At 55.2% G+C, this 12192-nt stretch overlaps 1 protein-coding gene across 1 annotated transcript; it reads left to right on the forward strand.

Annotated features, from left to right (window-relative positions):
- The first annotated feature begins 5490 nt into the window (after window positions 1-5490).
- On the forward strand, window positions 5491-5940 carry LOC128058230 (calmodulin-like). The gene has a single exon (XM_052650619.1). It carries the CDS (start codon window positions 5491-5493, stop codon window positions 5938-5940), a length of 450 nt encoding a protein of 149 aa, XP_052506579.1.
- The last annotated feature ends 6252 nt before the right edge of the window (window positions 5941-12192 follow it).

A 12192-nucleotide genomic window follows, 5' to 3' on the forward strand; every position in this document is an offset into this window, starting at 1 on the left:
GGCAGGGACACTGACCCAGATCCTGGGTGCCAGGCTGAGCCATCCTGGCCACGGCCAAGAGGTGACCTGCCAGGTTGTGTCGTGTGCTTGTGTGGCTGGAGCGGAGCTGCCCCCACTCCCCAGACGTCAGCCCTGACCTGGTCGAAACCAGCTCCCCTGCTCGGCTTGGCCAGCGTTCCCCAGACAAGCACAGGGAGACGAGTGCCCCCTGCTCAGGACTGGTTCCCCATCTTCTTCTTTAAAAAAAAAAAAGGATTTCTTTTTTACAGCACTGAGCCTTCATTGCTGTATGGGTTTTTCTCTAGTAGCTGAGCGTGGAGGCTACTCTCTAGATGTGTCTTCTGTAGTGTGGAGCAGGGGCGCTAGGCCACTTGGGCTCAGTGGTTGTGGCTCCCAGGCTCGAGAGCACACTCAGCAGTTTAGGCACATGGGCTTAGTTGCTCCGCAGCACTTGGGATCCTCCTGGATCAGGGATCGAACCCATGTCTCCTGCATTGGCAGGTAGATTCTTCACCACTGAGCCACCAGGGAAGTCCCCCATCTTCTGTTTCGTCAGGCCTATAGTGCTGAAGGCAACTCTGGGCTTTTCCTCAAGTGATCTCACCAACAGAGATGAAGAGGACGCTGAGGGACACTGGGCGAGAAGTGGGGAGGGCCAACTAGAAAAACAGCAAGCCAGGACTGTGTATCGAGTGGCCAGCACTCCTGCCAGAGTCCCAGTGGGTAGTAGGGCATTGCAACATAGCTGATGGCCACAGTTATCTCCTCTGACCACCGGAGGGACATTCCAGCCAGTTCTACGGTGATGGGAAATAAAACACGTGAGACCTTAGGAAGATTTCCACCTGGGATGGTTAAAGTGAAAGTGCCTGGTGTCCTGGGATAAGTCTTAGCCCTCTGGAAGTACTCGATGGAAGCACTTCTTACAGAAAGTGCTGGAAGAAAAGTCCACTCTTACCGGGTCAGGCGTGTGCATGGATGGTGAGTGGAGCGTGACATGTCTCCTTCCAAGTTCCCCTAAAGAGGGGAGAGGACAGTCCTGCCAGCCTGATCTGTGCAGGCGAGTTGTGGGCCCTGAAAACCCAGCAGCCTCGGCTGGCGAAGAGTTGTGGGTGCAGAGCAACCAGATGCATGCACATGATGTGATGTCTACCTCCTGGCAGCCCCAGAATCACACATCTGCTGCAACAGAGGCCTGGAAAGGTGGCCTTCAGCCTCAGATCATGTCCTGTAGAACGTGCTCATCCAGCTAATCTGCTCCTCCACCAGGAGCACCAGCCCTGTGAGGGCCAGTAGGAACAGGAAACAACAGAAGCACTGGGAGCGAAGCAGGACAGACACTGTCCCCTGCACCTGGGAGCCCAGGCATTTAGTTCAGATTAAGACTTTCTGAGACCTTAGAACAGCCACCCTGGTCCCCTTCAAGGATGCTTGTCCTTTGGCCTGGAAGCAAATGCCGGGAGGGAGCGTGGAGGTGCCGGGCGGACAGCAGCACTTGGGCGATGGGGCAGCGAGGGACAGTGCAGTTCCTATTATTGAGTGCCTTCTGTATGCCAGGCTCTACGCGACTGCCTCTTGTCCGCTCGTGTCACCCTGACACCCCGTAAAGCCGGTGCTGTGTCGTCTCCTTTAAAGGGAGGCCCCTGGAGCTGGGGAGGTGAAGTCACCCACCCCAGGCTGGTGGAGAGGCCCGCCCCCGACCCCCTGCTGCCCAGACCATGCTGTGTGGCCCAGATGGGAGTGTTGTGTTAAGGGTGGGGGCCTGGTGGGGGCAGCAGCTGGAGCTGGGGAGGGGGTTGCCTTGTGGGTGGCAGTGACCTCCACATGGTGTCTTTTCCCTTTTCTTGGAGTGGGTCTCCAGGGTAAGATTGGGGCAGGGCCGTTCCCGTGGAGACTGGCTCAGGAGGACAGACAGGCAGGTCCCTGCAGGTCTGGGAGGCAGAGGAGCCTCAAGACCCGTCCTGCAGGTTCCTGGTGTCTCGCCCACAGAACCCAGACAGCAGTGGGGTGCTGTGTCAAGTCCCTGGGAAGCAGAGCCACCTTTGACCTGGCTCTGCACACCTCCCCCGCACACTCAGCCATACACATTCACGCCTGTGTGTGTGAGCACACACACACACACACTTATGGCTACTGAGTGTGCGAGTTCTCTGCCCCGAGGGCCTCAGGAATCACCCAGCCAGCCTGGAAAAGGTCACCTTCCTGTCCCAGCCTCCTCCATCACCCTTTCTCCTGTAGGACAGGGGTTGGGAGAAGTCGAGTGTCCCTGAGAGACAGAGGTAGAGTCAGGAGCAGACGAGGCCCGGGAGGGCAGGCTCGCTGGCCCACCTGCCAGAGTCTCCTCTGCCTCCCGCTTCCCTCTGCTCCAGGCTCTCCTTCCTCTGCAGACCAAGCACCCCAGCGGGCAGCAGGCACAGACATCCTGTGCCCCTGCAGGGACCACGGTCTCCCTGCTGGGTCTGCAGCCCCTCCTCCCTCCTCCTGTGCCTGAGGGCTGCCCAGGGAGTGGCGGCCCCCAGTCTCCTCATCCTTAGCCCCCAGCCTCCCAGGTGGCCATCCTTGTACCCTTACCCACTGGCCTTGAGAGCAAAGTCCTCTTCCAGTGAATACTTCTAGGAGTGTTGCTGCTGCTAAGTCTCTTCAGTTGTGTCCGACTCTGTGCGACCCCATAGACGGCAGCCCACCAGGCTCCCCCATCCCTGGGATTCTCCAGGCAAGAACACTGGAGTGGGTTGCCATTTCCTTTTCCAATACATGAAAGTGAAAAGTGAAAGTGAAGTCGCTCAGTCGTGTCTGACTCTTAGCGACCCCATGGACTGCAGCCCACTCCTCCATCCATGGGATTTTCCAGGCAAGAGTATCTAGGAGTGTTGGTTTCCACCAAATGCAAACATGAGGACTGCATAGTCAAAGCTATGGTTTTTCCAGTAGTTATGTATGGCTGTGAGAGTTGGACCATAAAGAAGGCTAAGCACCAAAGAATTGATATTTTTGAATCAATTGGTGTTAGAGAAGACTCTTGAGAGTCCCTTTGATTGCAAGGAGATCAAACCAGTCAATCCTAAAAGAACCCTGAATATTCATTGGAAGGACTGATGCTGAAGCTAACGTTCCAATTCTTTGGCCACCTGGACTCATTGGAAAAGACCCTGATGCTGGAAAAGATTGAGGGCAGGAGGAGAAGAGGACGACAGAGGATGAGATGGTTGGATGGCATCACCCACTCGATGGACGTGAGTTTGAGCAAGCTCCAGGAGATAGTGAAGGACAAGGAAGCCTGGCGTGCTGCAGTCCATGGGATTGCAGAGTCAGACGTGACTGAGTGACTGAACAGCAACAACCAAACACAAGGTGGTCATGGAATAGCAGCACCTCCCGTTGATCAAAGACGCTTCGAGCTTTGATCCTATGACGTCTGATCAGATACGGGGACTTATTATCCTACCTCATAGCTTTGTGCGTCTGTCATACAGACACACAAATTAAGTCCCCAAATCAAGGATGGAATTAGAACCCAGAGTTCAAGTCTCCTGACAATATCTGCAAAGCTCTCCACTTACAGTGCAGAATCAGCGATGAGAGTAAACGAGATGAGAAGAAAAGGAAATTTAAAGCATAGATTTATATCTTCAAATATTCTTTAAAAATAAGCAAGGGAGCTGGGCTGGTCCCAGTAATCAGAGGCCCCACCCTCCCCACTTGGCTTATGAAGCTGGTCTCCCAGGAGAATCCACACCCTCCACCCAAGACAATTGTCAGTTTCATTGAGAAATTGATTGCTCATTATGTGTTGGCCTCTGCACTCTTCTGCTCTGAGATGAGACAGTGATCGTCTTCATGGTGTCTGTGTGCTCGCAGTTGTGTTCGACTCTTTGCAGTCCCATCAGGCTCCTCTGACTATGGGATCCTCCAGGCAAGAATATTGAAGTGGGTTGCCATTTCTCCTCCAGTGGATCTTCCTGACCCAGGGACTGAATCCTGGTCTCTTGTGTCTCCTGCCTTGGCAGGTGGGTTCCTTACTACTGAGTTACCAGGGAAACCCTTCATGTGAGGAGTTGGGCAACCAGAAGGTTTCCTGTCTCTTTCTGCATCTGGGTCCCCTGGACTCAGGGTGGCCAGGGGTGGATGTGCAGAATCCACCCCTGGAGAGGTGGAGAGGTGTTTGCCCAGCTGCCCTCTAGGGAAGGACAGAATGCTGTCTGATGGTTGAACCAGAAGGAGTGGAACTTACTAATTTATCAGGAGGACAGAAGCAGTCTGTTCCTCCCCTGGAGGCATAGCTGGGGCAAGTCAGGGGATTTATAGGGATCACGAGGGAATTTGCTTGAGAAAGTCACCATGGGGGCCCCAGGGCAAATGTCCCTTTACAGCCTTGCATTTCAGGGCTAAGGACTTGGGTATGGTCCCCAGGGCCTGAGCTCTTCTTGGTCTAAACTCTGCTTCAGAGCAGTGGGCAGAGATGAAACAGATAAGACTATGCAGCCCGGGAATTTGCTTAGGGCTGACTTAGTAAACCCATAAGGCAGACCAAGTACACAGCTCTAGCCACCCTCTTCTACATCTTCCCGCCCCTGGCATCTTGGGGTCTGCCCGATCCAGCCCAGCACTCTCAGGCAGGACGTCTCTGGAGTTATAAGTGAAGGGTCCCCACCTTCCTGGGGTCTCTGTAGAGAACCCGGGACTTGGGACAGAATCAGAGAAGCTAGAGGGGAGCTAAAGAAGAGGACCTTGCGGGATACTGGAGGCTTCCTCTCGCCTCTGAAATCACACTTTGAACATTCACTTCATGAATGAATCTCAGCAGTACTTGTGGCAGGCCCTGCCCACCCCAGCTCCCCCTTTCTCCAAGCCAAAGTCAGGCAGACGAGTCCCCACCTGAGGACCTGGCGGCCACCGTGGCCTGGAGAGTGATGAAGCCCGCAGTGCATCCTGGGAGAATCCCACTGAGCTCTACCACCACAGCCCACCCTGCAGGATGGGGGCTGGACAGCCCCAGAGAGAACAGGAACGCTGGCCACAGCCCTCCCAGTCCTCAGGGCTGTGGGATGCTCCCCTCCCCTCCCCACACTGGTCTCTAAATTTGGAGAAGTTCTCTTGAGCCCCCCATCTTGAGCTTGGCTAGACTCTGAGAGTGCCGTGGGCACTGTGCTCTGCTGTCGGGGTGGGAGAGGCTGGGCCACGTTGGTTCTCTGCAGCCTCTCCTGGGCGGGCCCGCCTCTCCAGTTCCTGCATTTCTCGTCTGTCTGCAGTCCGCTGTCCCTCCCTGGGAGGAGGATCTCGCCCCGGGACATGCGGTGGGTGGGAAGTGTCCTCCTCCCTTTGCTGGGATGCACAGAAAAGGAGGGGGCTCCCAGCAGAGGCAAAGCTGCCGCCTGAACTGTGTTCTCAGACACACACACAGCCTTGGTCCCGAGCTGGTCCCAGCTCTGACCTGAGCCCCTCAGGCGGGTTGGCAGTGAGCTGGTGAGCTCCGTAGCAGGTGCGAGCGACATGGCAGAAAAGCTGTCTGAAGAGCAGGTGGCGGAGTTCAAGGAGGCCTTCGACAAGTTCGACAAGGACAAGGATGGCACCATCAGTGTGCAGGAGCTGGGCACCGTGATGCAGGAGCTGGGCCTGAAGCCATCAGAGGCTGAGCTGAAGGTGCTCATCGCCCGGCTGGACACAGACAACAACGGCATCATCAGCTTCCAGGAGTTTCTGGAGGCCATGGCCGCAGGGCTTCAGACCTCAGACACGGAGGAGGACCTGAGGGAAATCTTCCGTGCCTTCGACCAGGACAACGATGGCTACATCAGCGTGGACGAGCTCAGGCAGGCCACAGCCCAGCTGGGGGAGAAGCTGTCTCAGGATGAGCTGGATGCCATGATCCGGGAGGCAGACGTGGACCAAGATGGCCGGGTGAACTATGAGGAGTTCGTGCGCATCCTCACCCAGAACTGAGGCCCCCCACCCCCCACCCGCTCTGCTGCCCGCTGCCTCCGCCCGACTCTGGTCCCACTGCCCGGTTGGGCCCTGCTTCCATGTGGGGACAGTTGGTGGTGGGCAGGAGGGGCTTCCCCGTGGCCTGGGGTCTGATCTGCCCGGCCAGACGGAGAGTGCTTGAGAGACGGGGGTGCTCTTTACCCTGCAGAGCTGTTGTGAGGAGACCCAAAGCGATGCTCCAGTTGGAATAAAGGGATGTGAGCTCCAAGGTGTATGACTGCGCTTGAATGGGGGTAGAGGGAGGCTGGGGGGGGTGGAGGTTGGGTGGGGTTGTTGAAGGGCCCCAGCGGGGGCATGTGGGGTTCTCTTGAGCCTCTCCTTGTTCCATTCAGCCCTAATGGGGGACGCTAAGACTCCAGGCGGAGAAGGCAATGGCACCCCACTCCAGTACTCTTCCCTGGAAATCCCATGGATGGAGGAGCCTGGTAGGCTGCAGTCCATGGGGTCACGAAGAGTCGGACATGACTGAGCGACTTCACTTTCACTTTTCACCTTCACGCATTGGAGAAGGAAATGGCAACCCACTCCAGTGTTCTTGCCTGGAGAATCCCAGGGATGGGGGAGGCTGGTGGGCTGCCGTCTATGGGGTCGCACAGAGTTGGACACGACTGAAGTGACTTAGCAGCAGCAGCAGCAGGACTCTAGGAGGCCCCCCTTTGATGCCCGTGGTTGAGGAGGGTGGGGGGAGCTCTATGAGCGGGATGGGGCAGACGGGATTCGAGTCTGAGCTCCAGTCAGAACCTGGGGCCAGAGTCCGGACCAGGGCTGGGACACACCTGCCTCACTGGTGATGTTTATCACTCTTTGCATGTAGCCAGCTGAAAGAAAACTCTCTCTGTGTGTGTATGTCCTGCATTTGAGATATGGGGACTTCTAGAGCCAAGTTGGGAGCCCTGGAGGACCAGCCCTGCCTTACCTGAAGGAGGGCGGGATGGTCAAGGAGCGGGAAGGACCAGAGATGCTGTGATGGGGTAATGGGAGGGGGTCACACTTGAGGGGTGGGGGTTGTTTCCCATCAGATCCTAGAAAGACATGGCTCGGGGAGGAAGGTGCCCCTTAGCCCTTCGGCTCCAGCCCTTTGGGGCCCCTTTGGGGTTGGGGCTCTGAAGCAGCTCCCTGGGTTTGCGTGCACCCACAGAGGAGCTAGGGAGAGGCCAAAAGTCAGAGATGGGAGGAGCAGCCCCCCTTCCACCCCCTGATGTCAAGCTGAGGTGCCATTGGAACCTGGGTTTTTGCAGTGTTGCCGTGTGGTTTCTAAAAACCATTCTGGCCAGAGCCCAGGCAGAGGTTCTTAGTGCAGGGTGGGGACGGACAGAGTCTGCTTACCTGGGGGGCTATTGCAAAACACCTGCCCAGTCCTTTACCCTCCCCTATTCCTGTTCGAGGGCGAATGACAGAGCAGTGTACCTGTGCAGAGGGGGTGGGGCCAGACCATCCGGGTGTGCTGTAGCACCGATGAAGTGTTTCCATTTGGGGACATTTTCAGTGGGTCACTGAGGTCCCGTGACATCACACCCGCTGCACGGTCCGTCCTAGCCCTGTCCTCGGGGTCTCCCTGCAGTCCCCTGCTCAGGCCTGGGCTAGAGGGAGAGGAAGACAGAGAAGAGAGGCAGGGGAGCTCTGGTCCCTGAGGGTTCCTAGGGTGGGATTGGGTGTGGCGTCTGGTGAAGATGAGAGGGAGATGAGGAAGGGGGCGGAGGCTACTTCCTCCTCCTGAGATCTCAGGGGTGGGGCGTCCAGGATGGGGGTGGACCCCCCCAGAAAGTCCCCATCCTCTTAGGGACTCAGGTCACAGAAGGTGAGTTTCTAAATGAGATTCTTAAATGCCAAGCTGGTCCACGGCGAAGGGCTCCGGGCTCTGAACGGAAACAAGGAAAATAAAGATGTTTTGGATGAACTTGATGTATTCAGTTTTTAAAATTCTGAGAATATGCTCTTTCAATAGTTCAAATGTCCTTTCTTTAATGAAATGACTCCGATGGCAGATGGGTTCCCCCCCCCCCCCCCGCCTTTCACGTACTTCCTTTGAAACATGGGGAATCCCATGTTAATTTTGACATCTTACTGTCCTGTGAGGCCCCAACCTCTGAGAAGAACAGCTCCAGCCTGTGGCACATAAAACTGATCTTCTTCCCTTAAAAAAGAAAAGAAAAGAATGATTCTTCTGACTTTGAAGAAGTATGAGGCTCATACCTGGGAACAGCAGACTCCAGGACTGCGGGGGAGGAGAGGAGGAGGAGGCGAGGAAAGAGGAGGAGACGGGGGAGGGACTCCGGAAGCTCTTGGTTCCCTAGGCTGGCTGGTGCTAGGATGCTAATGTACTTGTGTGTTTAGTCACTTCAGTTGTGTCTGACTCTGTGACCCCACGGACTGTAGCCCGCCCAGTCTCCTCTGTCCAAGGGATTCTCCAGGCAAGGGTACTGTTGCCATGCCCGCCTCTAGGAGATCTTCCCAACCCAGGGATCGAACCTGGGTCTCCTGCATCTTCTGTGCTGGCAGGCAGATTCTTAACTGCTGAGTCACTGGGCAAGCCCAGGATGCTAATACATGGATGCTGTATCTTTACATCCATATCCGTGTATGTAAAGATGTTATACTGAGAACAATGCAAGCAGTTCATGGACGGTTAGAGCTCACAGAGGGAAGGAGAGAGATGAAGCCACCAGCAGCCTCTGGCTGGTGTGAGAACTTTGAGGTTCATCCCTGCTAAGCTGTTGCTGGAAAGGGCTTGCTGGGGCCACAAGGCAGGGAGAAAGCCACAGCAGTTTCTCTTAATCTGTTGCCCCGGGAACAGAGAGGGAATCGTGAGTCTGGGAGAGGAAGTGACTTGTTTCAGGGCTCTGATGAGAGAAGGACCTGGAGGGACCTCAGTGCTCCACCGGCACAGTTGATTTCCATGGAGATTCCCGGCAGCCCCGCCCGTGGAGGAAGTAGCCCTGGGGAGGGGTCTGCTGGGTGGGCTGGTGGGGACCAAGGCTGGACCAGCCTCTTGAAGCTGCGGGCCTGCATTTGAGTTCCTTTCTCCTTCCACCTGACAGTGCAGGGGGCACAGAAACGTCTTCACATCAGCTCCAGGGGGCCTGAATGACCTTGGAGTGGGGACCCCAGGTTACCCACTCAGAAGCAGAAGAAGCCCCACCCAGTCTCGATCCCAGGGGAACTGCAGAGCCAGGTGGAAAGTCCTGGCTCTAGGTCACATCAGGAAACCTGGGCCTCCAAAAGCCATTTCTTTGAAAGTCCACTTGCTAAGACCAGTTCTGCAAACCGTCAACTTGCTGTTCATCCCCAATTTTCCAAACACTTATCTCTAAGGACACTAAGGGTTACAGAGATTCACATCGGATAAGATGCTCTGAGCAGTTTCTGAATATTTCTCTGGTTTTCTTTGTTTAGTTGGATATCTTAGTTTTTAGTTTGTGGCTTGGAAATTGGTTTTGTTGCTGTCAGTTCACGTCAACATTGAACCATAACCTGACAGAGATGAACAGTCTCTGAGTCTTTCTTTCTTTTTTAGTATATTGGGGAAGGGAACCGATTCCTTTCAAGTAGCTAAACCCTTGGGCTTAAGAACTGTAGATGGATGGGGTGGGTTTCTCTCGAATAGATTTTCAAAAGAGACTGCTGCTTCAATACTACTTTCAATTTACAGATATGTTAACTGCCTCCATCAAAGTGATATTTTGCATACGTTTTAAGTATTTAATAATTGCTCATGTCTGAAATGTGAGTCACACACAAAACTGACATTTGGCTGAGCAGAAGTAAACTGATACATCTATGGGAACTGGCTGGGGTGAAACCACTTTGGCGAAAACAAAACTAATTTCAACTAAAGCAAAAATTCCCCCAAATCCTTTGAAGTAATAATTTTAATGAATTATGCTTTTGGTTGTTGTTCAGTCGCTAAGTTGTGTCTGTGAAGGACAGGGGAGCCTGGTGTGCTGCAGTCCATGGGGTCACAGAGTCAGACACAACAACAGGGTCTGTAGAGACATAGGGAGGTTTGTTATGGGAACTGGCTCATGCATTATGGAGGCAAAGCCCCAGGACCTGCCCCCTGTGGGTGGAGGCCCAGGAGAGTCCAGTCCAAACCTGAAGGCTAGGCTTCAGGGGGCTGATGGGGTACACCCTGATGTCAGCCTGAAGGCTCAAACCGGGAGACCCCTGTCCAAGGGCAGGGGAAGGCAGAGGACCTGGCTCAAAGCAGGGAGTGAACTTGCCCTTCCCCTGCCTTTTTGTTCTGCTTGGACCCTCAATGGCGGGCGATGCCCCGCCTCGCCCACTGGCACTGGGGAGGGAAATCTGCTGAACCAGGTTGAATTCCCATCACTGCTGTACACACCCTCCCGCCTGCACCCAGAAACACGGCTCCTCCAGCTCTTGGGGCATCTCTTAGCCCCGCCAAGATGACACACAGAATTAACCATCACTCGGAGGAGGGAAGTAGGCAATTCCAGGGCAGGTCAGATGATGATCTGGACGTCAGGCCACTGGTTCCAGCCGATAAGACTTCAGATCGACGCTCCTCTCTTCCCCCGCAAAGTCGGGAAGAGCAGGTTTTCAACAGATTCAGCTGTGCTCCAGGTCCTCAGGAACCCTCTAGATTAATTATCCAGCCCCATTTTCTCTGTCACCCCGCCCAGGTTCTGAGCTTTGAGGTCATGAACATGGCCCCCCCACCTAGATTTGCTAGGTGGTCACAGTCCAGAGGACACAGCCCTGCATCTGAGAAGCCAGGGCCTGCCTCCTCCCTCCTGGCATCACCCAGCATAGATGGCCTCATCCGCTCCTCCCATGCTCCGCTTCACATTACCGCAGCCTGGGAAAGGGCCCATGCCTCTGCAAGCTCCTTCTTGCTCACCTGGATCTGTTTGCTATCTCTGGCACTTGGGTCTCTTTCCCGCCTAGACGGCCCCGCCCCAGGGCATGGCAGGAACTTTCCACATCATCCCTGCCAGTCCAGCCTGAACCCGCCTTTGCTATAAGCCATGATTCCTTTTACTTAAAAAAAAAAATTTTTTTTAACCTTTTTATTTTGTATTGCAGAATAGCCAGTTAACAATGTTGTGATAGTTTCAGGTGAACAGAGAGGGACTCAGCCATACATACACATGTATCTATTCTCCCCCAAACTGCCCTCCCATCCAGGCTGCTGCCTAACACTGAGCAGAGTTCCCTGTGCTGTACAGCAGGTCCTTGCTGGTTATCCATCTTAAATATAGCAGAGTGTACTATAAGCTATGATTCTGAGTGCTGGCTGCCAATTAAAGTACCTGGAGAGCTTCGGAAAAGGTCACATGTGGCCCCCCTCAATGTTCTGAACCCACAGTTTGTCCGGGGGTCCTTGATGTTCTGGGGTCCCTGGCTTGGCCCTCTGCTTCATGCTCCCAGGTGCTTGGTGGGCGAGGTGAGAAGGCGAGAAGAGAATGAAGCACTTATCTGCCCCCAAAGCCACGGTTCTGCCTGATGCCCCCGACCTGGGCCTTCTCTGCCTCACTGGTCAGGGGGTGGTGCGCTGGGAGAATCGAGGTGGTGAGCACAGCCCGCGCCTGCTTTGCCCCCCAGAGCCAAGCCTGGAACCCCGGTCTTTCTGCCTGGCTGACCTGGGACCCAGATGGGAGTCAGATCTGGGGAGGGGGTTGCAGGTGCTCTCGGCAAACTGAGTTTTCCTGCATCCAGAGCCGTGGGTACCCACGTGGGTGCCAGTGATGCTTACCTGCTCATTCATTCCTTCCACAGCGTTTCCTTGAGCCGTACACCTGCCGTGGGTCTGAGGACGGGAGGGGGCGGTCACAGGAGCCCCAGGAGGAGACAGAGCTGCCCCGAGTGTGCAAACAGTTCTCCCCGGGAGAGCCGGGCTCTTGCTGAAGCTCAGATTCCTTTCTTCCCTCATCTTCCCATCCTTCCCTCCCTTCAACGTATTTCCGGGCAGAGTGCTGTCCAGCCCTGGTGACGCAAGAGAGTGCCCACTTTGAAAGCTCCCTGTGCTGGGGACAAACCCGGGCACAGATGAAAGCTGGAAGAGGGGGCTGCCCACTGGAGCACTCCCCGCCCCCAGAGATGGGGGATTCATCCTGCCGGGGGTAGAGATGGCTGGACAGGACGTTTCAGTGGGTCTCTCAGTGTTGGGGGCTTCGAAGACCACATGGGTGGTGGGCATTGTGAGTTTCCAGCAGTTGCTCACAAATGTATGTCGAGGCCCCCAAGCTC

Source organism: Budorcas taxicolor, chromosome 13 (assembly GCF_023091745.1).
Source record: "Budorcas taxicolor isolate Tak-1 chromosome 13, Takin1.1, whole genome shotgun sequence".
In the NCBI taxonomy this organism is placed as follows: Eukaryota; Metazoa; Chordata; class Mammalia; order Artiodactyla; family Bovidae; genus Budorcas; species Budorcas taxicolor.